Source organism: Xenopus laevis, chromosome 4L, assembly GCF_017654675.1.
Source record: "Xenopus laevis strain J_2021 chromosome 4L, Xenopus_laevis_v10.1, whole genome shotgun sequence".
In the NCBI taxonomy this organism is placed as follows: domain Eukaryota; kingdom Metazoa; phylum Chordata; class Amphibia; order Anura; family Pipidae; genus Xenopus; species Xenopus laevis.
In genome coordinates this window covers 68466515-68494313 of record NC_054377.1, presented here as the reverse complement: position 1 = coordinate 68494313, position 27799 = coordinate 68466515, and the positions used below count along the sequence as shown (strand labels likewise).

At 40.3% G+C, this 27799-nt stretch overlaps 1 protein-coding gene across 4 annotated transcripts; it reads right to left on the bottom strand.

Moving 5' to 3' along the window:
* Positions 1–344: 344 nt before the first annotated feature.
* siah1.L (siah E3 ubiquitin protein ligase 1 L homeolog) lies at positions 345–22667 on the bottom strand. 4 transcript variants are annotated; one of them, XM_018256683.2, is made up of 3 exons: positions 22376–22667; positions 18000–18068; positions 345–1738 (listed from the first exon to the last, which is right to left on the bottom strand). In XM_018256683.2, exon 3 carries the CDS (start codon positions 1734–1736, stop codon positions 888–890), a length of 849 nt encoding a protein of 282 aa, XP_018112172.1. In that variant the 5' UTR covers positions 1737–1738; positions 18000–18068; positions 22376–22667; the 3' UTR covers positions 345–887.
* Positions 22668–27799: the final 5132 nt, after the last annotated feature.

Below are 27799 nucleotides of genomic sequence, written 5' to 3'. Positions count from 1 at the left end.
CATGAATGGCTGCCCCCATTGCTACACAGCAGTTTGTATATATAAACTATAGTAGTGTTTCTGAGGCAAACATCAGCTTTACCAGTGCAGGGCAACAGAACGTGATATTGTCATTCCTTTAAAACACTTTCATTTCTTGGCATTACTGTTCCTTTAAGTAATGACAATACCCCTTCAAGTCAAACCATACAGTTGCCAAATACACATTAACAAGGAGCAAAGACCAGCTATGTGTGCAATGTGTGGCCGACTGAAAAGAAACATTGCTCTAATAAACACCAGTAAGATTTCATTGGGAGAAAATCTTTTAAGTTAAATGATCAAAAATTATGCATAGCAAACCGTGTGTGTACAAAACTTCCTTAGCAACAGAAAAGAAAGTCAAATTTATTTGAATGAAAAAAAACTGGAAGTTAATAAAAATGAGCGATACACAGAAAATGTAGACAAACAGCAGAAATTCTACATAGTGACTTACAAATGAGGAACGCAGTGGCATTGAACCACGCGAAATGGCTTGTCCGTCTGAAGGTTGGGAAATAAACACAAAACAGTATTCACTGTACAAACAACAAACACAAATTCAGGATTATTTTACATTTCTGGTTGAATTTTTTTTTTTTTTAGTTTTTTTTTTCTTCTTCTTTTCTTTGTTTAAATACAAAAGATGCCCAGCTGGGTGTGTACATGTTTTTCAGTGGTTTATGGATTATAAATATTAGTGTTTTTACATGCAACCGCTTCCTGTATTCTTATAGTTACTTGTCATTTGCAGGACCCAGGCGATAAAAGTTTATGGTTTGCTGGAAATGTCGACTGTAACCATTTTATTTGAAAATTCATTGCAAAGCATTATAAACACTGGCCCTGGAGGACTGGCTGCCAATTCAGCACATTGAGATCGTAACGTTTATTCCTAAATTGCCATTTTCAGCAAACAGTTGTGCAATGCTGGTGTCAAATACTAAGCAGTCACTATTCATAATGGCAGTTGCGATCCCTTCATGAATAGAGCGAGGAGTTGCTTCCCAAGTCAATCTCCGCCTGTGCCCGTTAAGCTCCAGTCGGTAGGCAAAGTTCTCGGCCTGCTTGCGTGTTCCTATGAGCTGTACAATGGCAAAGAACTGCTGATGGCCGTCGTATTTCTCCTGTTTTTCCAAGACTAACATGAAATGAAAGCCAAAACAAGACTGCATCATGACCCAGTCTACTGCCCCAGGAAGGTTTATGTCTGTGGCAAGAAATACAATATCCTCTCCTTGTAACGTTGTTATAGATTTATGCTGATGCATTAGGTGTGGCATCACCGCATCCAAGGAACCTTGCCATTTACACGAAGCCCCGGGGCAGGGACAGGAGTAAGGCCTAAACTCACACAGCTCTTCATGGTCAGCTTTTTCAGTGTGCGGCAAAGTTACCTCACAACCAGACGAGGCGTATTTGCAAGGGAATAGCACAGAGTTGGCGACTTTTTCCATAGCCAAGTTGCGAATTGATCCCAAAGGACCTCTGCAGGTTGGGCAGCAAGTGAGCTTTGGCCGACAATTACTGCAGACCAGATGGCCACTCTGACATTGAAGAATAGGGGGTAAAACATAGTCAAAACACACCGGGCATTCAAAGAGACTGGCCAAGTCATTGTTTGAAGCAGTTGTGCCGGTCAGGGCTGGAACTCTTTGAGATGGTGGACACTTTGAAGTACCAGTAGGGATTGCTGTAGCAGTCTGTCGGCTCATTTCTACAACAAAAACAACAATACGGATTAGTGTGCGCTTGTGAAATAGGACCAGGACTGTACATGAAAGTAAATCTCTGCATTTCTGCCTGACCAGCATCTAAACTATTTTTAGCAGCAATGTGTCACATTAGAAAGATTCTCATCTGATATATTCAAAGAGGACACCTGAACCTCGTAATTCCCCACTCTACATCTAAAGCTCAACAAAGAATTAGGCTAAAAACGCTATTCTGTACAACCCAAGGCCACCGCAGCACTAAGGGTCAGCGACAAATCGCCTCTTCTTCGGGGAGACAATCTCCCCAAACTGCCTTCCCCCGCCCTCTAAAATGAAAATCGTCTGCAACAATTCGTTTTCCGAAGTCGCCCCGAAGATTCCTCAGTTTCCTCGTGAGGCAACTTTGGAAAATGAAGCGCCGCATAATCTCCCCGAATCTGCTCGTGTGGACTGACCCTAAAGCAGTGAGTCTGTGCACATGTCTCAGTAGCAGAGCACCAGCTTTTTGTGCTCTGTACTGCTGTCAGCCCAAGACAAAGCTTACTTATATACAGATAGTATACAGCTCAATAAACATAACAATGTGCTCTTAGGGCAGAGACACACGGGCAGATTCGGGGAGATAAGTCGCTCGGCAACAAATCTCTTTTTGAGGGCCACTAATATCCTCGAACTCCCTCCCCTGTCTTCCCGCCAGCTGAAATGTAAATCACCTGTGGGATGGCACTCGGCGAGATTCGTTTTCCAAAGTCGGCTGAATATGCAAACGGCTGACTAATCTCCCTGAATCTGCCTGTGTGCCCTGACCCTTATAGGATGAGAACTGGAAAGTCACCACTGTATGTATATCAATGCCAAAATCACCAGTGTCCCATAATGCTTGCTCAATTCATGACTGGATGCACCCAGCATTGAAGTTTCTGAAGTTAAATTGCAGATGTATACAAAGTACTTTAAAGGGCCAGTAACAGTGTTATTAGTGGTGCTTGCGAAGCAAAGCATCACTACTGTTATCTTGCAAACTTATTAGTGGTGCTTGCGAAGCAAAGCATCACTACTGTTATCTTGCAAACTTATTTTTATTCTTCTTCCGTATGAAAGTTTGGCGCGTAACTAGTCCCGCACCGTTTGTCCTAGACCCATGAATGAGGTGTCAAATCGTGCGGCTTAATCAGGAATGGGGTGGTATGACTTTTCTAAGGGGTGGGTGGTTAATTGCCCCTTGCGGGGGCAATTAACCACCCCGAAAAGTCCCATAGATTAACATTGAGGCCAACTTTTGACGGATTCTAGCGCAGAGAGGGAATCTTGTAGAAACGTTAAATTTACCACATTTGAAGAGGTTTGCGACCTGTGTCAGATGATACCCCACACGAGGGTATAAGTTTTACCCCCGGGGCAGGAGAGGTCCCCAAATTTGCCCCATTGACTTATAATGGGGAATTTATCGAATAATTAGTTTGTCGCAGACCCATGAATGAGGTGTCAAACCGTTCAGCTTATTCGGGAATGGGGTGTTGTGACTTTTCTGTCCTATTTTGGGGATCCAAAAAAGTGAGCGGAGCCGCAAACAACCAATCAGATTTTCCCTATTGACTTCAATGAGAAAATGTAAACAGCTGTAATTCTCACAGTAATAAAGCCAGAGCTCCCAAACTTGGCACCGTGGGTCACTGGGGCCAAAATTTACAAAAAGTGGGCGGAGTCTACAACAGCCAATCAAATTTCAGCCATTCAATTAAATAGGAAAATTTTAAACTGCTGCCGCTCTTAGACGGTTAATGGCAGCCTCCTCAAAGTTGGCACAGTTGGTCACTGGGGGACTGGGATTAAAATTAAGAAAAGTGGGTGGAGCCAAAACCAACCAATCAGATTTCTTTGATTGGTTTTAATGGGAAAAATTAAGAAGGCTGCCATTCTCTCGGTATTGATGTCAGGGACCTTGAATATCACAAATGTGGTCGCTGGGGGTTTCCACTTCAAGTTTAGAAAAAGTGGGCGGAGCCACCAACAACCAATCAAATTTCATTCATTGATTTTCAATAGAAAAAAATAGAAATGCTGCCATTTTTACACATTAAATGACAGCATTCCCAAACTTTGGTATGTAAAGGTGGCCATACACGGATAGATCCGCTCGTTTGGCGATGTCGCCAAACGAGCGGATCTCCCTCCGATATGCCCACCTTGAGGTGGGCAATATCGGGCAGATCCGATCGTGGGCCCTAGGGCCCAACGATCGGATCCTAGCATTCACAAACGGACGGTCGGATCGCGGGACCGCATCAACTAACAGATGCGGCCGCGATCCGACGGGGTTTTTAAACCCATCCGATCGAGATCTGGCCGACTTTCGGCCAGATCTCGATCGGGGAAGCCCGTCGGGGGCCCCCATACACGGGCCAATAAGCTGCCGACACGGTCTGTCGGCAGCTTTTATCGGCCCGTGTATGGCCACCTTTAGTCACTGAGTGACTGTGGTTCACAATTAGGAAAAAAAGGGGCGGGGCAACAACAGCCAATCAGATTTGGGCCTGAGTTTTGCCAGGGCAAGCACCACTCACATTTTCTTCAGGAAATGTACCTCTCTAGTTTAAACTTAATATCCGTTTGTCCAGCACCAGTAAATTAAATATTTTCTGACAGTAAGAGTTCTATCTTAGGAAATATTAGGGAAATGGCACACTGGTTGTTTTGTTGTACTAACACAAGGTTAAGGCCGGGTTAAAGAAACAAATGGTGATGCAGCAATGGTGGAGCTCATCCAACACTTTCAGTCTCCTCTCTAATCGCAACGCTCACAATAGACCGGTCACTTCTCTCCGACTGCAATATCATATACTCACTTGCTTAGGAGCACTGATCACAGTACATCTCGGAGGACGGTCAAATTAAGAACTTGGCTTTATTGAAGCACATATTTATATTACATTACAACAGCGGGGGTGCAAAATTAATGCGTTTCGTGCCTACATACTCGCCACTTCATCTGAGTTACTTAATCAACACATCTCCATACTTAGTGTCATACATGCATATCATTCATAATGTAAAGGTAAAATATGCCTTAAAAATGTGAATACATGTGAGATAAATGATTTGATCAAAAATTGCACACATTTTAAGGCATATTTTACCTTTAAATTATTAATCATATGCATGTGTGACACTTTAAAGGAGAATGCAACCCCCTAATTTGCATCCCCTTCCCCCCCATACCCTAAATAGGCCCCCTCCCTCCCATGCCTACCTGGCACCCTGTGCAAAATGCCCCTAACTTTCTACTTACCCCTCCTTGCAGGTCCTGTCCAGCGGAGTTCACAGAAGTCATCTTGTCTCCTTCGGTCAGAATCGGAAATATCGTGACTTTCAGCGCATGCGCAGTAGCGCCGCAACGGAAGATTCCTCCAACTGCGCATGCACCTGAAAATGCCAATCGCTACAGGAAGAAGACCGAAGGATACAAGATGGCTGCTTTGAACTCTGCTGGACAGGACCTGCAAGGAGGGGTAAGTAGAAAGTTAGGGGCATTTGCCCAGGGTGCCAGGTGGGATGCAAATTAGGGGGTTGAATTCTCCTTTAAGTATGGAGACGTGTTGATTAAGTAACTCTGATAAAAAGGCAAATATGTAGGCATGAAGCGCATTAGTTTTGCACACTCATTGTTGTTATGTAGTATAAATGTGCTTCAATAAAGCCAAGTTGTTAAATAATTTGACCGTCCTCCAGGATGTACTTTGATCAGCGCTCCTTAGCGAGTGAGTATACAATATTGCAGCCAGGTTAAAGGTTTGTGAAAGTGCATTTCAGTAGTCATTTAACCAAACTCAATCGCTTCCAGGGTTTTGCAGATCTTCATTTAATCATTTTTCAGAACCCCTTGCTTTACACTCATAAACAAAACCAAACATCTCCTTAAAGGGGTTGTTCACCTTCAAACACTTCAATTGGTTTGGGATTGTTAACCAGAAATAAAGACTTTTTGCAATTACTTTCTATTTGTGATCCTTTTTCTAATACTGGAGTGTAAAATTTCATATTTCATCTTCTAAACCAGCTCTGGGGGGGGGGGGTTCGTGGACTCAAACGGTTTGAATTGATATATTTCTTATCTTTGTCCCTGCTGAGCAGAATCCCTGGGTTTCATTAAAGGCAGCTGTTAGAATTGATCCAATAGTTGAGAATATTCCACAGATACAGCTGAGAAATGTATCAATTAAATATAGCAAATTGTAACAGTTCAGATGTTCCTAGATTACTGAGCTGCCAGGCAAACATCAGAGACATTAAAAATTTTAACTTACATTGTGGGAAAACGATAAAAAATAAAAGATGGAAAGCAACTGAAAAAAGGTAATTGTTTATGGTGAACAATCTGAAAACAACTGAAAAAAGTTTTTGGAAGGTGAACAACCCCTTTAACCAGCTACTTCTCCAATTCTGCAGCTCATCTAAAAAGTTCTTATTAGAAAGGGTTGTATTTCAGTGTTTCAGGAAAAAGCACTGCCTCAGCTCTACAAAAAAAAAAAAAACTTTACTGTAAGATATTGGTGGTTCTCCACTGAACGGCTTTTTTCCCCAAATAAAAGAAAATGCAATTCTATGCAACCTTCCAATATACATTACTTAAAGTCATCCCGACACTTAAAAGCTACTCTTTAAAATATGAAAGTATATTAAAAGTTACTTATATGTCATGTTGATTTGTTTTTTGCAAAGAGGGTTTTTTTTTTTTTAAAGTAATTATTACTAAACCTGACTGACCCATCTCAGCCTGTCAGTTAAAGTTCTGGTGTCAGTATCTCCAAAAAAAAAAAAAAAAACCAATTACATTTACTATTTGTAAATGTAATTGCTATAAAAAGCAGTGTTTGTATTTTCTGCACTTCTGGTTCAGATTCCTGAAGGAATGTAGCAGAAGTGAGTTATCCTCCAGTCAATGCGCTGGATGCTTTTTTTCAGGTCTGTTAATCTGGCTCCTGCTACACCATTTGAAGCATTGCAACCAACTACTTGAGTAGAGAGGGGCAAATACTACTTTCAGTACAAATTACTTTCTTTTAGAAGAATGGAGTTTCCACCAAAATATTGGGAACGGGTTGTGGTTTTTTTTTTTTTTTTTTACAGTGAAAGGTGTGAAGTTGTGAGAAGATACAGGGTTATTGAAAATAGTTCTTAGTCAAAGTTGACCCAGGGACTAGTGTGATTGTCATCTTGGAGTCAGGAAGTAATATTGCCCCGAGACCCAGGAGAGGCTTCAGGAGGTTTTTTTTTTACCTCCTCTGGATCAACGAGCAGTTAGGCAGGTTATATACAGACATAAAAGGTTTAACTTGATGAACGTGCGTCTTTTTTCAACCTAGCTTAAAATATTACTATGTAAATAAACCACCAGCCAATATGTTAGGCATCTCCCACTGAATTCAATTTTAATATTTTCCCCAGGCTGCTGCTTGTCTATGGGGAAACACTGCACAGTCCTTGAAAGGATTCGAAGGTTGGAGTTGTTTTGTATTTTAAGTCAAGTTATAAGAATACATATTGTCATGCCAAGCTCTAAAGCTCACAATACAAGCAAGCAGAAAGTTTTTCAGTTTTTCACAAGAATCCATTGCACTCTAGTCAGACTTGCCCATGTATAGTACACTGTACAGTAAACACCTGTACACGTCTAGGTGAAAGGGATCCATCGAAATACCGTTAAGATGTTGGCAATTAGTTAGAAAGGTCCCTGGGTGAGTGCACTTTTTCCCCTGAAGTGGATCACTAGAGGGGGGGGGGGAAAAGAGAAAAAAAAAAAAAAAAGTTTTTTATTCATTGGAGAGTCCCAAACATAATGGCACTGCCCATTAAGCAGACTTTGCCTGTGCTTTAAAGAGTGAATATTTAAAAACTAGTTACAAAGTTTTTCTTTCATTATTCAAAACAATTAGTGGCAAGTTTGAGCTCTTGAGCCCACCCCAAACCAAATCTGACTGCAGTAAAGCAAGACATACACAGGCTGATAATGGCTACTAACTAGGCCATTTTTGACTAAATCCTTAGTTTACTGGCATGTGCATGGGTGCCTTAAGGATGCCCCCTCCAACCAATATCTTGTCTGGCTTTGGAAAAACTAGTACCATAGTAGTGTATAGCTAACGTAATGCCAGGGACCTCAACAACCTAGGGAGGACAATTTCTCCTTTTAAATTATTAGGTTGCCCTAACACCTGCATCCCTTTGAAGTTCTGGAAACAAACTGTTGTAATGTTCTGATACAGGTCCAATTATCCAGTTACTTCTTATGGTCCAGTGAACTTAATAGAACAAAAATCACATTAAACATCTACATAGGATTCTTCCAGTGAAAAAGCCGATTATATATATTTGGCCACTTAATAAAACTTATCAGGAAATGGTGTGCTACGTTACCAAGAGACAAAAAACAAATGAAGTGTAGTTTTGGAGAGTGTTACAAATGCCCATATAAAGTACAATTCTCTTCTGGGCTTTAGTTTTTCTTTTACCAGTACTATTTGAGGACCTTCAAATGAGTGCTATATTTAAGAATATAATATACACATGTTGAGTTTCACAGACCATGTCACAGCTATAGAGATTCATCCATCTAAAAATACCAACTTTCACACAGTTGCCAACGCATAGAAATAAGGATTTGTATTCAAACTTTCTACCCTAGAATAGTAATATTTTGTTTGCATTCAGTTTCTGGGTAGACAACAATCTGCTGTCTTACAAAAATAATGTTCTAGAAAACAATGGCAAGTCTGACATGTTCAGAGCACTAACTATTTCTGTACAGAGTGCTCCAACTGGTTTAGGGACGAGTATTACGTTACAGTTAAGACTGGCAATGACTTCTATACGGGTGCAAACAGGCTGTTCAAACAAAAACTAAAAGCAACTGTAACAAAACCTTGAAAGGATTCTAAGGTTGGAGTTGTTTGTACTTTTCTATCAAGTTATAAGAATACATATTGTCATGCCAAGCTCTAGAGATCACAATACAAACAAGCAGAAAGCCTGCCTAGAAAACGTTTCTATTTTACTACTGGGAGGTTAACAAGGTAAATGCCATTACTGGCTTTCAAATTTCAACATGTCCCCCCCCCCCTTTAAATGAAGATGTACTGTAGCTGTAAGATATCTGCAAGCACCAAAGCTGATAGCAAACATTGCACAATAAACATTTCAATAGAACTTTCATTTTCTTTTAGTTACTATGCTTTAACATAGATCTGTCCAACCTCTGGAGGCCCAATGGCAAAATGTGGCTTTCCCATCTATATTAATGGCTCCCTGCCTAAGAACTCCCCAGGCTGGGTAGGACATAATTTTTCATATATTCTAGCAAGTGTCAAATGCCCCTGAATATGAAAAATTTAGGGATGTCAGCAAGCTGGTTGCGCTACAGGGAAAGTTTTGGACAGTGGTGTTCCCTTGTCCAACAAATGAATATTGTCATTGGAAGAAAAAAAAAATATAAAGGTAGCTTCAGGGAAGATAGACGGCTATGCCAGTAATGCAGTTTACAAACAGAAAAAGCTGTTCACTAAAATCAAAAATGCTACTTTCTCCAAATCAACTTTTCCATCACTGTGAGTGATTTCTACATACAGCAAACTAACAGTAGAATTAAAAATACCCAACACATTTAGTGAAAATACCAACGCCATTCAGTCACAGGAGTTACATTTAGTACTTGCGCTCTCTTCCTGAAAACACACATAACAGCCCAGCACATATACAGCTCATGAGCAGACCTGGGGGATTTACTGAACTGGGTTAATATATTTTGGAATTGTAATCCAGAGAAACTGATCAGATCTGCCAGTTCTCTTATTATTAATCATATACAGGCATTTGCTCCTTTGGTAAGGTTGCCAAACAAGTAGATATTTAGTTGATATGTGCAGCCAAGTAGTAGGCCGATTGCAACGTTATGGACTTAAAGGATGTCTTGCATGGGGGAGAAAAAATTAGAGGTCATCCTACAGATCAGGGAAGAGATTATTTTGGTTCCATATAAGCAAATGTCTGTGTAATTTGATGGAGAGGCCAAATAAGCATATGTGAGTGCCTGTTAGGGCACATACAGACTAATGAGAGTATGTCTAACTTGTTGCTATGCTGTTCTACTGGAGAGAAATATTTCCACCTGTTAAATGCGCACAAGGACTGGGAAGACTGGAGTCAAGCTATCAGACTGTTTCTGAACAGCAGTCAAGCTTATTTCAATGCACACAGTCAAGCTATCAGACTATGCTTTTTAGCAACAGCAAATCACATTTCCCGTGCATTCCACCACTAGAGCCACGAAGTACAACACCACCTTACTCAGTCCACTTAGTTTGGTGAGATTTCACTGTCGAAATTTACCGAAGCACTTCGCCAAATATTGCAAGTCGTGCTAATTTCTAGTCCTCATATGCAACTGTTATCCATAGCAACAGCAAATCACATTTCCCATGCATTCCACCACTAGAGCCACGAAGTACACCACCACCTTACTCAGTCCACTTAGTTTGTGAAATTTCACTGTCTAAATTTACCGCAACGCTTCGCTGGGAAGGGAGATGCTTCTCCAGTACAGTGGGTGCAATTTTACAACTCTTAATGGTATGAAGGTGAAACCAATACTAAGGAGGGCTAACCAACAGCCTTGCTCCAATCAGCCAAGGCTTGTGAAGGAGTCTGGGGGATCCCTGGCTTAAAGGCCCCTGTTAAGAAAGTTGTATTGGTGCTGCCCCAGGTTGTGTGCGTGTCGGCCAGTGTGTATGTGATGTGTATGAGGGTAAGTACGGAGGGAGAGAAGGCCCAGACTGGTGCCGGACAGACGAGCACTAGAGCAATGTACATAATAGCGTCTCACAGAGCCACAAGCAGCAAAGGACATAGTAAGAGAGAGAGCGTTACCTTTCCTTCGCTTCGGGTCACTACCGGACAAGCACGTGAGCAGCACCCCTTTCCACTGGTACAACACGCTGTGGCTCGCCTTGGCCGTCATGAGGAGTTAGACAGTTCATCGCGCTCCGTCATAAAAAGACAAGAGGTGCCAATTTGGAGCCCAGGCGGGTGAAGTAACAAATCCCAAATAGCTCTGCCCACGTCCCGCCGCTCACACAGCTACAACGCGCTCAGCCCGAAAGCGTCTGAACAGGATCCTCCTCCCACACGGGCGGCACACAAGTACAGGGGCTGGAGAGGACTAAAATAGCCCCGAGTAGTCGCAGAGCGAAGCACTAGCCAATCCCAGGGTCACGAGCGGACACGGCGTTGGGGCGTCTGACGTGTCTGAGTTCTCCGGTTACACTGCGGTATTCCTGGCAGCCAACGGCGTGGGACGTAACCCCAGCCAAGTGCATGTCACGGTTAAGGCGCTCCACGCGGACAAGTTCCTTGTATTTACGGCCGTTTGTAGTTGCGGGCCACCAACACCGTGACTTGCTCAAAGATACACTCGCGGGACTCACTGCAGCTCGGCTCCTTACAGCGACCACACCCGCACCACACTCACTGAGCATGCGCAGCGGCCCACCCACTTATAGCTCCTCCTTATACAGGGAGGAGGCGGATACTCAATGTTTAGCCATTGCATTGTCTGGCAATGCCCAAGGATTCTCAAAGCAGCCCAAAAACTAAACCTTCAGATGGGCACTTGCTTTGTCTCTATATTAACATTACTCCGCCACAGATAAAGTGCAGTACGGATAGACTCCGCAAGGCCTCTACTGGGAGCCGGGCCCGCGACAGACGAATGTTTCACGCTTGTGATGTATAAGAGCCCCCCCACACACACACTGCACTTCCACAAGTGAAAGCGAAACACAGCACAGTGAGGAGACTGCACGACCACAGCCACTTTCATTCCCTCATGTCTGTACAGAAGAACTACACGATATACCGCATCATATTGCTCCTTATCATAGTATATGACTCAGTACTGTCTGTTCACAATATGGCAACACAAAAATCACCAGTTCCCCAGAAACTTCATGTATTTGCTTGCAATAAACCAGTTCCACCAACATACAGAATGTGTATTCTATTCACCCTAATTCTAGGCCAGACGGGCCATTAACCTAACCTTCCAGTTCCAGCACTATTTACAAGAACCAACTGGCATCTTCCCAAAACCCCCAACCTTTTCTCAGGTTTTTTCTAGGGGGCCAGCACTGTCTGTCTGTCTATCTAAATAATATAAAAAGACCAGAACTTGGTTACTGGTGACTAGGAATCAAAAAAGGCTCTGCCATTTCCAGTACAGAGGCCCAAACAACCCCCCCCCAGCCCACTGATTAGTGACCACCTTAAGGGTGAGGTCACGCTGGGAGATAAGGGCTGATTTAATCTAATCTCCCCAAACTGCTTCCCCCTGTCTTCCGCCTGCTAGAATGAAAAATCGTCCTGCGACTTGGCACTCTCAGCGCTTCGTTTTCCTTAAGTCTCCCGAAGTTGCCTCACGAGGAAACTTCGGGCGACTTCGGAAAACGAAGTGACGTGAGCGCCATGCCGCAGGTGATTTTTCATTCTAGCAGGTGGAAGACAGGGGGAAGCAGTTCAGGGAGATTAGTCGCCGTACGACTATATCTCCCCGAATCAATAAATAAAACAATAAATATATAATGCAGTGTTGCCCTGCACTAGTACAACTGCTGTGTTTGCTTCAGAAACACTACTATTGTTTATATGAATAATCTCCTCTCACACGCAAGGGACCACTCTAAACTCACTGCCCCAAAACTGTTCACTTGTGATCGGGTGCTCTGTCTGCAGCGTCCCCACCACCGGCACACGTAGCAAATCTAACAAAGGACGGCACTCCGGTGAAAAATAGCAAGTTTATTGCAGGATCCTGCAGGCAACATTCCTACTCAGAAGCTTGTTTAAATGAACTATAGTAGTGTTTCCTGAAGGAAACAGATCAGTTTTACCAGTGCAGGGCAACACATTTTTATTACTTTAAAACACTTTCATGTTTTGGAGTTACTGTTCCTTTAAGGCAGTGATCCCCAACCAGTAGCTCGTGAGCAACATGTTGCTCTCCAACCCCTTGGATGTTGCTCCCAGTGTCCTCAAAGCAGGTGCTTATTTTTGAATTCCAGGCTTGGAGGCAAGTTTTGGTTTCATAAAAACCAGGTGCACTGCCAAACAGAGCCTTAATTTAGGTTGACAATCCACATAAGGGCTACTAAATGGCCAATCACAGCACTTATTTGGCATCCCAAGAACATTTTTCATTCTAGCGTTGCTCCCCAACTCCTTTTATTTCTGAATGTTGCTCACGGGCTCAAAAGGTTGGGGATCCCTGCTTTAAGGCCAGAGACACACAGGTTATGTCCCCAGTGTAGTCCTGGCTAATCTGGTCCCAGGAAGATGTTACTTGTACTGTCCTTTTAATGGAGCGAAGTTACAGAATAAAACAATATGACCTGTTACAAAACACACAAACTTTCAGGGAAGGGGTGTTCCCTATCGCTTCCTTGGGTGTTTGTATACAAAGCGAGTCCCAGTAACATAAGTGAACAAGTTACAGTAAAACTTATGATGAATGACTTGTAGTAAACACCCATATGACATACAGTGTTGGCATTAAGCCAGGAAAGTAGAGCAGAACAGACGACATTGCAAGCAACTAGCAAGTGACATTAGGGAAAGGACACCTGAAACATTACCCAGCAAGCGTCTCTAGTTACAATAACCCATCTGGCTGCAGTGGAGCACTAAAGAGCACTTAGCAGTGCGAATTAAATGTTATCCTTAAAGTGGTAGTATATGCCATTGTTTAATGGAGTATTTGCCTATATTAAGCACAAATAAAATCAGGGTTTGTTTTGTAATTTCTTGCGATAAACAGTTTTTCCAAGGTAGATCATTAAATTACCAGTGCAAAGATTCACTGAACTCATGTTGAGCAAGGTGGTATACTGCCCCTACAAAATGCTATCTGGCTGATAAGGGGGTCACTGACCCATGTAAACAAAATTGTTGAACTACGTGGCTAGATTTATTGTTTCTTTCCATTATCGATCAGGCACACTTCTATACTTTTCCAGTTTGTAATTTGAACCACTGGTGGTTCTAGGTGAAAAGGGATCCTAGCAACCAAATAATTGACATTCCAAACTGGAGAGCTACAGAACAGAAAGTTAAATACATCTAAAACCACAAAAATAAAAAAGAAGGCCAACTGCAAATTGTCTTAAAACAGTATTGTCTACATTACAGTTCATCTTCAACTAAACTAGACCCTTTAATTAGCAGTAGATCTTTGCAGAGGAATTTATTAAATCTGTTCAGATGAGCAGAGACAAGGATTCGCATTCAGACAAGATAAGGGTTTTTAACAGGTGCACATGTAGATACAACAGATATTTACCTTTCTCACAGGAGCACAGTTTGCTACAGTTATAACAAGTGACAGCAGTCAAAGACCAGTAAATAAACACTGCTTGTAATTTTCCATGCATAGGGCTGTCTTGTGAGCAGCAATGGACTGACAGTGCCTTAAAGTGAACTGGTAAAAGAACTGTATAGACAGAGAACAGGGTCTCATTTGAGGAAGGAAAAGAAAGTGCTAATATATATTAAGTGCTCATTAGATTTGGCAAAGGGTGGGGTACTCGATTAGCTGATGCATTCAAACCTGCATCAAACGCAATAAAAAAAAAATGCTCATACAATGCCAAAAACATGAAGTAAAGCATGTGCAAAGTTTACACCAGACTGCAAATAGTTTTGTTCTTCCTGATTTGCATTGCTGCTTTGTTCCAGTCATGAAAAAGATAGAAGCAAATCAGACATGGATGTGAAGATGTTTGTTTGTACAATGCATTGCCTCGAGCTCTGGGCAATTTTTTCAAGTCACAATGCTGCATTATGCACCCACTGCATTTTCGTCTGCGTTCTACCTTTAATTAAATCTGTTTACGTGCACTCGAAGCAGAATAGGCATCCGTGATTGCTATTCAAGCATATTTTCCATTTCGCTCACAAGGGTCTGTTTAGCAAAAGAGCATACATGCGTAAGCAAGGGATACAAGGTTCAGAGAAGAATGTTTAAATATTGCAGTTATAGAACAAGAACTAAAAGAGATGTGGTATTTCTAGTTTCTAAAAATACAAGGGGGGGTTGTGGGAGCACTCTAAGTCCAAGTAGAAACGTGTTTAAATACAATATAAATGCTACTGATTTGGCCAATTATTCAATGCACATCTCATAAGTAATTCAGTATAAATGCAAGTGTATGTATTTACAAAAAAAGGGATTTTTAGTTACAAAGTTATGATCATAAAGCCACCATACCACATCAAGGTAAACCCCATACTGTGGTCCCTAATTATTTACCTCTGGTCATAGTGTAAAAAGAACTGTGCCTCCCTGCATGGTAGCATTTGTTGGGATAAGCGTCTCCTGACTTTGGCATTTTTGCGTTTTTTAGGCTAGTGACACACGTGAAAGATTTGTGATGCAACTTCGGAAAACAGAGATTTGAGTGCCATCCTGCCGGCGATTTCAATTCTATCCGGCAGGAAGACTTTTGGGGGGGGGGGGTTAGTCGCCTGAAGAACCGATTTGTCGCGGGGCAACTAAATCTCCCCGAATTTTGACTGCCCACAACAACACCCATTTTTAAAGGCATGAGACCACCATTTGTTGAAGGGGGCGGGTGTGGGGGTGCTCAGGCCCGGATTTGTGGAGAGGCCACCAAGGCCCGGGCCTAGGGTGGCAGGATTTTAGGGGGCGGCATGCTGGCAACTACACCCACATTGGTTCAGAAACACTGGGGATTCACAGGAGATACAATAGGTTTTTTTTAAATTTCCCATGCACCAATCCCCATTGCTCTGGTCCCGATGATGAAAATTTGAGTGAATAAAAAGGAGGGGTGTGATGAACGACAATGGGCCTAGGGGTGCCCACTATGTAAATCCGCCCCTGGGGGTGCCACAAATTGGTTTCAATCAGAGGGCCAGTATACTCCTCTGCCACTAGCTTTTGCAGTTTTTTGTTTTTTTTATATAAACACATGCACTTGCATATATACTGAATTACTTATGAGTCAGGGGACCAGGGAATGTGCATTGATTAATTGGCCAAATCAGTAGCACTTCCATTGTATTTAAACACATTTTTACTTAGCCTTGGAGTGCACGCATAACCCCCTTGTATTTTTGTATTGTAGCCAGAAGCAGGCTAAGCTTCCATGTGGTTTGTAGCACCCCCACACCCGCCCCTTCAACAAATGTTGGTCCTATGCCTTTAAAAATGGGTGTTGGTTTGGGCAGTTTCTCTCTCTCTCTTAAAAGCTGCAAAAGCTAGTGGCGGGGAAGGATGTAGCCCTCTGATTGAAACTAATGCCAAGGTCAGGAGACACTTATGCCAAGGAGTGCTACTATGCAGGGAGGCACAAACCTTTTTATACAATGACCAGAGGTAAATAATTATGGACCACCGTATGGGGTTTACCTTGACTTGGTATGGTGGCTTACCAATTTTATGATCATAACTTTGTAACTAAAAACCCCTGTTTTTGTAAATGCATACACTTGGATTTATATTGAATTACTTATGAGATGTGCATTGAATAATTGGCCAAATAAGTAGCATTTCCATTGTATTTAAACACATTTTTACTTAGTCTTGGAGTGCTCCCACAACCCCCCAGATATGAAGAGTCTTCTGTCAGTACATAAAATGGAAAACACTCTAAAGGCATCACTTGTACACAATAGGTCATTCCATTTCTGCTGATCACCAAACAAACCTAATCTAATTATGTTGAAAGAAACACATTCTTCCTATTATCAATTTGAATTAGTAAAGAAGGTTAAAGAAGCAATTTACTTTGGAAGTCAGGAAAACTAGAGAAAGAATGAAGCCACGTTTCTTTAATGGATGAGCATTAGAGGCAGTTATTTCACTGCACAATAGTCTTCCTTGGTTTGCTATATGGGTCTCTAAATATACAATTGTTTCTGGTTTAATAAAACCTTCTGTTATGATCACTTGTAATAGTTTGGATGTCCCAAAGTGTCAATTAGGCCCACAGTCACCAGTCAATTCCACTTAAATTAGATGGTCCGTTTATTTTATGTTGGTCTCCCTGACATTCTAATAGATTTTCTGTAGTGTTTAAAGGGGTGGTTCACTTTTACGTTAACTTTTAGTATGTTGTAGAATGGCCAATTCAAAACAACTTTTTCAACTGGTTTTCATTTATTTGGATAGAGACTATTATATTACTATTTTTAAACGCAAATTAAGAGTTATGCAGATTATTAGATACTGCGGATTACTCAACAACGCAATGAACACAATAATCCCAGATGCACCCTTTGTAGTATTATGAAGCTTTTTCTGCATAAATCTGGTTTATGCTATTGAATAAATAAGGTCACTGCTAAAGCATTACTATTACCAGGAAGAGCAAAACAAAAAGTAGTGGTCATAAGCCCAGATGACTGTCCCTAAAATGTGCTGGCGACTGGACATATATACATTTTATATCATAATAAGCAGCAACTCAGATATCCAATAAAAATGATGTGACTGATAGTAGCGCAACATTAAATTAAGTACATGAAAAGGGTTGTTCACCTTCCAAAACATTTTTTTCCCAGTTCAGTTGTTTCACTAGAAATAATGACCTTTTTTCAATTACTTTCCATTTTTTACAGTTTTTCCGAAATCTAAGATTAAAGTTTAATGTTCCTGTCTCTGGTGTTTCCGTGGAGGAGCTCGGTGATCCAGGTGCAGATTCTGAACTGTTACAATTTTGCAACATTTAGTTGATACATTTCTCAGCAGCATCTCTGGAATATTAGTAACTAGTGTATCAATTCTAACAGCTGCCTATAATGAAACTCATGCATTCTGGTCGATTAGAAAATGTATTTAATTTAGAACAGTTACATATTCAGCTACCGCCTTCCCAGCAGCTGCTTTAGAAAGACAAAAGAAGGTGAAACATTACTTTACACTTCAATATTAGACATAGAAAGTAACTGGAAAGTCTTTATTTCTGGAGAACTATCTGAAACCAACTGAACTGAAAAAAAGCATTGGAAAGTGGATATCCCCTGTAAATCATGACTTACTTCAAAGCAGTTTTATACCCATTTATAAAAAAAAGTCCATTTGTCTATATTATAAGCTCTTGCAAGTTATTTGTGGCACAAGTATAAAAGTGTTTCTGTTCTAAAATTCCTCATCACATTATTTTCAGCACATTTTTTTCCATGTTTCACTCGCCCTACCTCTATTTTACACTGGATGTCTTGTCCTGTGCACTCTGTTCCTCCTGAAGGCAACATCCAATCCACAAACTATACCAAAAAAAAAAAAGAGAAAAAAAGGCAGAAATAAGAAAAACAATTTATTTTAAAGCTATAAACACATCTAAATGCAATTAAGATAGGAATTTGCTTGCAAAAAACAAGAGAATAATGTTTTTGACCATATTATTTTAGCCAATAAAACAAAACAATATTATCTGAAATCTTACATAGATATTTTTCATTATAGATTATAACATATTGGGATTAAACTTTTTTTAAGTTGAGAAGTAAGAACTACAACCCATTTTCATAAAGTTGGAACACTTTTCTAACCGAAAGTAAAGACTTCAACACAATGCAGGAAAGAAATAGTTTTACCTTTCCTCTGGCTGCTTATGAGATTCCAGCATTCGTTATCTGCACAGGTAAAGCTATAGTTTGTCAAATTAACATGTCCTAGCAAACCCCATTTCCACATAAACCCTTTTCTTAAAGGGACTAAAAACTTTCCATACAAAAAAAGTCTGATATATGCACAGCCCCAAATCTTGGAATCACAAGTTTAATTGCAGTTCCAAATAAGTGCCCCTATGAAAAGTGCAAAATCAGTCATCTTACATTGTCTAGCACAGGCACAAATAGTACTGGTTAGGCTCTATGCTAAAATAAACACATGGCCAATGTCTCAAATATCATTCACACGTTTAAGTTTCCTATACTTATATGCAGACACTGGCTGCATGAACATACACCTATATGCATAGCTAATTAATGTATAACCACATGTATATATGATAAAGCACAAGTGATAATTTCTTTGTTTTCACCTGTGATACCAAACACCATTTTGATCAGAAATCTTTTTTTTTTTTAATAGAGACAATGAGCTCTGTAAAACAAGACCAGTCCTTCCCAAGTTAAACATCAGCTAAGGAGCTCTGTATAAAACAACCCTCTCCCATTCAAACCTTTGTTGTGACTGTTTTGGCTTACAGAGCAGCAAAAGTTTATTTGGTAATCTATCATGCTTCAATTCCCACATTTTTCCTGTTTAGCCCAGGAAAATAATATTTTTCATGATAAAAACAATAGGCATAAGTATGTTCAGCGCAAGCCCTATTCGTTAAACATGAAGGTATCCTACACCTTTAGCTCATAATGGTAAATTGATAAACTGCTTTATCTACAATTGTTCTGAAGAACCAGAAAGTTGGAAAAGCATCAATTTCATTGCTTAGACTATAGTGAAAAAAATTACAAAAACAATATTTTCTAATATAAAACAAGCAAAAAGTTAAAAAAAAATCTATTTACTGTTATATCGACCTTTTAGAAGCATTAAAATATATTTGCATTTGCTTGCAATATTTCTAAGGGAATTGCTCAGAGAATAAACCTGGGATTTTACAATATACAGTATGAGCAACTGCTTATGTGTATAACATTATACAGTACAGGCATGGGTTTTCATGAAACCCATTATCCAAAAACCTCAGCATTATCGAAAGGTCATCCTATAGATGTTAAATCAAATTCTTAATTGATTTTCTTTATCTCTGTAAAAAAAAAAAAAAAACAGTATCTTGCACTTGATCTCAACGAAGATATTATCAATCCTTAATGAAAGTAAAACAATCCTATTGGGTTAATTTAATGTTTAAATGATTTTAGTAGACTTAAGGTAAAGGGATCCAAATTACAGAAAGACCCTTTATCAAGAAAGCCCTGGTCCTGAGCATTCTGGATAAGAGGTCCCATAAAACAAGTGGTTCCCAGAATGCTAGGCTAGCCCCACATTGTTGCCTAAGAGAACTGATGGAAAAGGGCACTAGAGGAAGAAATCGGTTGATATATGAACTTATTTATTATTAATAGTTCTAACGTTTTCCAGGTTAAGGGGTCATTCCATATTGTAAAGAACCATGCCTTAAATGAATAAAAACCACTTAAAATGTTAAATAACAAATACAATTGTTTTCCAGCATAGATGTATGCTAACTTAGTTAAAATCAAGTACCAGATATGGACTTATTGCATAGAAAAAGGCAAAGAACAGTCTGCTAGATGAGGAAACCATGATATGCACATTTAAAAGCTTTCAAGATAATCATTTTCCGAATAAAAGATCTCTTACCACTACACAACCTATTTTATAGCTCCTTTAAAGAGGTGGTTCACAGTTATATTCAATTTTAGTAAGATGTAGATATTGATATTCTGAGACCATTTTCAATCAGTATTTATTTCTTATACTTTGTGTTTTTTCAATTATTTAGCTTTTTGTTCAGCAGGTCTCTAGTTTGCTAGTTTAGCTGGTTTCTAGACTATTATTTACTCTAGCAGCCAGGCAGTGGCTTGAATGAAAGACCATAATATGAAAAGAAAGGTCATTAACAATAAAGTTTTGGACTTACCGAGCAATAGTGTCTTAGCTGCCAGGGTCAGTAACCCCTATTATAAAGCTGGAAATTGGCAGAATGCAAATCATTAAAAGAAAAAGACCAATTGCAATCAATGCTACTAGGAATAGGACATTCTAAAACTTAACTTAAAGGTGAAGCACCCCTTTAAAGGAAATTGTAAGACATGCGGTCATTATGTGCAAGTAGAACCATTTTGCACATCATCTTAATCAGTTAAGTAAGTTATATCATGTAAATAAGCTGCATAACAAAGAAGGATGCACAATAAGTGTGTGTACCTATTACAGCATTAATCCAAAACAGATGTGGACCAAACGCACATTCGGAGCACAGAGAATTAATTTTCTAAGCCACAAAAGTTGCATCACTTATATTAATCAAGCAGCATCACAAACAGTAAACAGAACAGCCACCTATAAAAGATCATTTGTGCTTCCTCAATTATCACAATGCCAATGCTATCACTGGATGCATCACACTTAGCAGCTGCACAGATAACTCTTGTGAACCAAAGAAAGGTTGAAACCACTCAGCAACAAAAATGTTAGTAAAGAAAAATTCCTCTACACTGCAATATGAATACAGCTGCTGTCCGCCATGTTGGCAGTGTTACAAGGATACTGTACTATTAGCTACACTTAAATCTTCCCTATTCCCCAGAACTGCAAATGCCACTGGATGTTTTTGGAAAATCTGTATTAATGAGAAAGAAAATTAAAAGGTATTAACTAAACCTCCCTCTCCTCTCTTTGTTCGACTATATCACTAAGCACCCTTGGACAGAGGATAAGATGTCATGGATGCTTAAAGTTGTACATTAACAGTAGTTGAAGGGATATAGTTATATTGCAAGGCAAGAAAGGAAAACAACTATCTGGAACCCAATCATTGTTAATTTACTTGCTTAAGAATTCAGCCTGAAGGGAAAAAAAATCTAAGAAACAATGTAAATAGGTCTACAACCAGAAACCCATAGACCAGATAGTGAAATACAACTCTAGGCAAGTGCTGGCAATTGTAGTCCAAGAGCAGCGGGGCTGAGGTTAGAGTTCTAGCACCAGACAAAAAACACCAGGATCCAAAACACAGCAACTACAACATGTCATTCCGTCCACAGCAAAGCACTGTCTGCAACACGAAGCAGCACCCCTTGATGTGTACACATGAATGGAAGGCAGCTACAGGGAGACTGATTTCTCTCTGGGGGGGGGGGGGGAATTAGGACACAGATCAGTATAAGGAGAGGGGGAACACACAGGAGTGATTAGGGCACAGGCCTTGGTTTGGCAACAAGACAATAATACCAGCAGCAACAATATAGACAGTTACATATTAAGGGGCAAAGGCTGGGGTATAAACAATTGGCTGATGATGCAGCTAAGGTGTGTTGATTCTTTACATCAGGCAGATAGGGCTACCTATGAAACTCCTAGAATGTGTAAAGTGCAGCAGGGCTGATGATGATGATGCAATGAGGGTTTGACAGAAGGAAAGAAATAGACACAAATTGTGCTGCCAGATCATTCCATTATGAACAGGCCTTGATGCTTCGTGCTGATGCCAAGGTTCCACAGTGATTTGCACAAAAAGCCACAAAGCAAACAGGGGAAGGCCGGGGTCTGCAGCAGCCAGACACTTTCTCTGTATGCAAATATATGTCATAGCCACACGTGCAGGAAACATTAACCCTTCCCCACATACACAGCATTTTGTGCACCCCCCCCCCCCATGGGCGCCTGAGAGACAGGATTCATACACAATATCCGTGTCCAACCTGCGGCCCTGCTGCACCTCTTGCTCTACCACAACTGCCAGCATCCCCCCTGATCTTCACGGCCCGACAACAGCTGAAAGACTGTGGGTTGGATATCCTTGCTCCCGATGTAACAGAGGGCTGCTGACATCACATAGAAGAACACGGCCCGCGCTCACCTTCCCCAGGAGGGAATCCGCTTTGCTATTATGCCTCTTCCTGTTCGCCTTGCACTGTGACGTACCAACTACCGCACTCGCAGGATACCGGAAGGTAGCTCACACAATCCTTTATCGCCGGTAGGACGGTTCCTTTACCGGGTCTGGTTCCCCCTCCTTATCTGTGTGGAGCTGCCGCCGTCTCCCGTTCTCAGAGCGCGCGCCACCCCCCACCGCTTCCATAGAAAGACACTGCGGAGGGAGCGAGTGTGCGCGGGCACAAAGAGTGACGTCACTACTCCCGCTCTAACTGCGCGCGGTCACACCACAGATTATGCTGCCCAGAGATGATCGAGCAGAGAGCCACGCCCTGCCTCGTATACACCACGCCCTGCCTCGTATACACCACGCCTACTTACAGCTTGTACGGCTATAGAACAATTGTTTGACTCTCAGTGTTTTCAAGATGTCAGCTAAAGCGAAGACGTTATGGAGATAATTATGCTAGGGGATACATTATTTTAAATGATTCTCTGTAAAAAGAAACTAAGTTAGAAATAAAACTGGACTGGATGATTATCACCTAACGCATCTTTTGTAGGTGTATTAAAGCAGGGGACCCGTCTAGCAAACAAACATATTCAAAATCCTATTTTATCACATTAGTCAAGCAAAATGAACTTTAATTACACTATATAAATTATTTGAATCTTGTTTCCATCAGTCTGTCAACTCATAATTATAGCAAGCAGGCAGGAGCAATTTTGTGGACACTGTTATTAAGACAAGCCTTCCATCATCTCAGAGTCTTATTTGTGCACCAGAATGGGGGACCTGATGTCCATCCCCATGCGCTGGTTACACAATTAAATGGTGAAGAGAACGAGGGAATGTGTGGAGCACAGTGACATCTAGGAAGTGATGAATGGAAAGTGAAAGTAATTGCCTAAGGCATAGAGGAGGGGCAGACAATATTTGATTGACAGCTGAGATTTTTAAATTAGTTTACAACAGCTATGAAAGCTTTAATAAAAAATAGAAATTGGATTTCATGTTTAACTTGAAAAGGACTTTTATTATACAGTTTTTTGTGTCTGGGTGACAGGTCCACTTTAATTCAGTCCGAAAACAACGAAGCACACATTAAGGGCCCCTCGTGACGTGTAACAAGATAGAACAGTGAAACTGTCACTCTATCAGCCATGTTGCCAGTAAATGTGTTCTTAGGGCAAATCTTACAGCAAGTGACCTCGGGGTTTGGCTAGCAGGAGTCTTTAGGAGAACAAACAGGAATTCACCCTAGTTTTTCTCTAACTGGCCCTCAGGGAAGAAATATGTACTACAATCAGTGGCATAACTAGATGTTACTGGGCCCCACAGCAAAATAATTAGAGGGGCCCCATACTCTCCAAAAGTTGTTCTGTTTTACAAATATATATTAAAATTACTTATTAAGTAGAGACTCATGGGCCCCTATACCTCCTGGGACCCCCTGCAGCCGCAGGGTCTGCTTCCTCTGTAGTTATGCCCCTAACTACAATAGAGTAAGTGAGTGAATCTGTGGTGTAACTACCTGGCACCGGGGCCCCCACAAAAAAATCTTCAGAGGGGCCCATCGCACTCCGCAAACCCAACCTGGCCCCGTGTGCACTTGTGTCCCCGTGTTCACCACCTCCATGCTCTCAGGGAAGTTTAGGAGAGCTGCTGGGGAGGGTACATTTCTATACAACAAGAGAGAGTAAAGGTATTCGTAATGTTAGCAAAATGGAATCAGCATTATTCTGTTAAAGTTAAAAGAAAGAAATAGTCCAAGATGAATTAGTAAATAACATGCCACGAACAGCAAGGGCACTGTTTTCAAGGAAATAAAAAACACCCCTCTACCAATGAAATGGGAATCCATACAACCAATAGAAGAAACAAGGAAAATGAAGAAATTGACACCAATAACATTATACAAAACATATGATTCCCATGGTTGCAAAGCTAACTAGATGAGAAGGCTCTGTTTACCCAGTGTCAATTTTAAATCTACGTCTAGAACAGAGAATACCATTTAAAAGATAATGCTTCCAAAATATTTACCCTAGAGTGGCCAAAGAGGGGCAGGGTGATGACATCAGAGGGGTGGGTTGGTGATGTCAGTGGACAAAGCAGTGATGTTGGGGGCAGGATTGGTAATAGATATTCTGGGTGGACCCAGTGATGTTGGGGCAGGGCTATAACAGCCCTCAGACACACTCTACTGGCACTCCGCTGTATACATTTTGCTTTTGTTTACTTCTAGTAACGGAACAGGTTTAAATGAATGTCTCCATATCCTTTTTGCCCCCAGCTGGCTGTGAGATGCTGTAGCAATAGTATGTTCTAGCCTCTAGCCAGTGTATTTCTGCTTTCTGAGCTCTGGGTTGCTGGGCAAATAATTGACCTGCTGTACTATAAAACAAGCCCTGTTTGTAGATCATTTACAAACATGACAGATGCTTATAGAGTTTATATACAGAGATTGAGCTGTTGAAAATTTACAGTTGAGCAAATCACGTGCAACATACACACACACACACACATATAGTGAATAAAGTACCCCCTCTTGTAAATTATAAGGATATTATACAGTGGCGTACCTAGATATTACTGGGCCCCACAGCAAATTATTTTTCAGGCCCTCAAAATGTTTAGAGGTTGACTTGTTTCTCCAATATTTATTGAAATTGTATATGAATTAGGTCCTCACGGGGCCCCTATACCTCCTGGGCCCCCCTGCAGCCGGAGGGTCTGCTTCCTCTATAGTTACGCCCCTGATATTATAAGTTACTGAGGAGTTTCATAACCAAGGCCAAGTGTTTTTATACAGGTCATGGAACTCTGAGGTAACTTCTAATATCCTCATATTTTACAACTGGGGGTACTTTATTTATTATAATACACACGTTACCGTGAGTCATGTGACAGAGATGACATCAGAACTCACCGTTTATAACTGATGACATCAGAACTCACCGTTTATAAGGATATAATTTACAGGATATTCGTGGCTTTTGTGTATTATAAGGATAAAATTTACAAGATATTCATAGCTTTTGTGTATTATAGATATATATATATATGTATATATAACAAGGTAGCCCCAGCACTCTCAATATATAACCCCCTGAAAAAATATTCTTGCACAACTGAACTGTAACTTTCTTAAAAAAAGACACTTTTAGTTAGAAAGTTTGTACAAAGCATGCATAAGCTGACGCTCCCCGTCAAGGCAGTGTCCATGCATCAGTCCTATCCTAGGACTGATAAAGTGTTACCTTTGGGGGGAGACACACACATATATATATATATATATATATATATATATATATATATATATATATATATATATATATATATATATATATATATACACAGTATGTTTATTAGGTAAAAAAGAAAATTTTGTATTGTGTACAGTTTTGTTACTCCATCTGGATATACATGTATCACAAAAAGAATTAAAGGGACATTATTACTTTTATTTTACTTTTTTCACAGATTTTTTTACATCATGCTATTGAATGTTACTTTTATTCATTTATAAATTTATATAGCTTGTATATACAGTATGAAGGGACCTGTACAAGCAAACTATAAATAATTTGACTTAATATACTATATACACTGTACATATAAAAAATTTTCTTCGAAGCAGGGCCGGAACTATGGGAAGCCAGGGTAGCATGTTCCTAGGGCACAATTGTGGGGGCAATTGTGTGTGTTCTGGCTTATCCTTCTTCTCCCTAATTCCTTAAACAGAAAAGCTCCAGTATGTGTAAACTTAACAATTTGTCTGGTGGGATGCAATTTGGTAATGAAATAAGTGGTGAGACAGTAACTTAGAAAGTGCCCCGGCTTTTTTGGGCCCTGCAGGCCCATACCCGCTCCTTCATTACATCTCGTTAATGACAGTCATACTGCAGTGCCGTTTAAAACGTGTGCACGCGAGTCGACATCGGCAGCAGCACAGAGTTGTTTGCAGCTGGGGGCCAGGGGGATGGTGTGGAGGCCCCTAAAGCAGAAGGCCCAGTTGGCCTTGGGCCCCCCAGTTCGACACTCTTTTATTCATACATTGACTTTTTCAGTGTTATGGTTTTTTCCATCATTTGTAAAGTAGGACATACAATGCTTTAGAACACACTTATAGGAGCAGATATATTAAGGGTCGAATAGTAAATTCAAATTAGAATTTTCGAGTTTAAAAATGTGAATTTTTTTTTCAAATTTTAATTCCCCTATATTAATATAAATTCAAATGTGAGATGTATCCCACCTCAACCATGGAAATAGTCCTAAACCAAATATTTGCCACCTAATACCTGTCGAGTTCGTGTACAAGTCAATGTCAGAGGTCCTTTGAGCCATTTGGAGATATTAAAAGCCTTCCTGACATTCAAGTTTTTTTCAGGAGAAAGACTCGATTCGTACAGATCGAAAACAATCCATTACAATTTGAATTTTCGGGTTGAACCATTCGATCGAATATTAGACATTTAAATTTTTTCTTAAATGAACTCCCAGTCAAATTTTGAGTATATTCATTTTAAAAAATTCACATGAATTCAAAATTTTACCTTTGATAAATGGGTCTCCCTATGTCTGTCATATTTAGTATCCATTAGGCCATTCATATGTTTGCAATACGTCATCATGAGTGAGGGGATGATTTTAGGTCTGTAATCTCAAAATTGTGGCTTCAATGCATCCCTATAATTAACACTGTATTTTAATTTTGAAGGAAGCCTTTAATTTATTTTCAGTTATAATAGCTGCAGGTTATGTTTCTCCCACTATTTTTAGTAAGATAGTGCTTAAGAGGTCTATGTTTTATACTAGATTAAATAAAAAAAAGGTAAAAGGTTTACTACAGGGTGTAAAATATCTAGTAGAGTTAAGTCTAAAGTAATACCCAGGCATCATTCATCTAATACTGCACAACCAAAATTACATTCAGGCTTGCAGTGTCTGCAAACATCACAGTTACATAAATATTTATTTTGTGCTCAGAGTAAAACGTCATAACAAGGACAACTCGAATACAAGATTCTGACAGTTGAGATATATGTAATAGAATTACCAGCTACTGTCATGTATGGGGAACACGCAGTCCACTCATGCCTCATCAGATTTGCACCAATCACCCTTCTAAATATTTTCCTTTATTAATATACTTTTTTATAATACAATCTCTTATCTTTAGTAGCTGTGATTTTTCTTGTGGTATTCCATGCAGAGGTCAGCTAAAAGGTTCTTCTTGCTTGTTTTTCAACTCTGAGCTCCACATAAAAGGGTCAAGGGATTGCTTTCCTCTTCCTGGCTTAACTAAATTAGGTGGTTATTCTGTGGCAGATGTCACCCCCTGCATTATGATTATTATTATAATAAAAGCTCTATATGATTCATATTATATCAAATGAT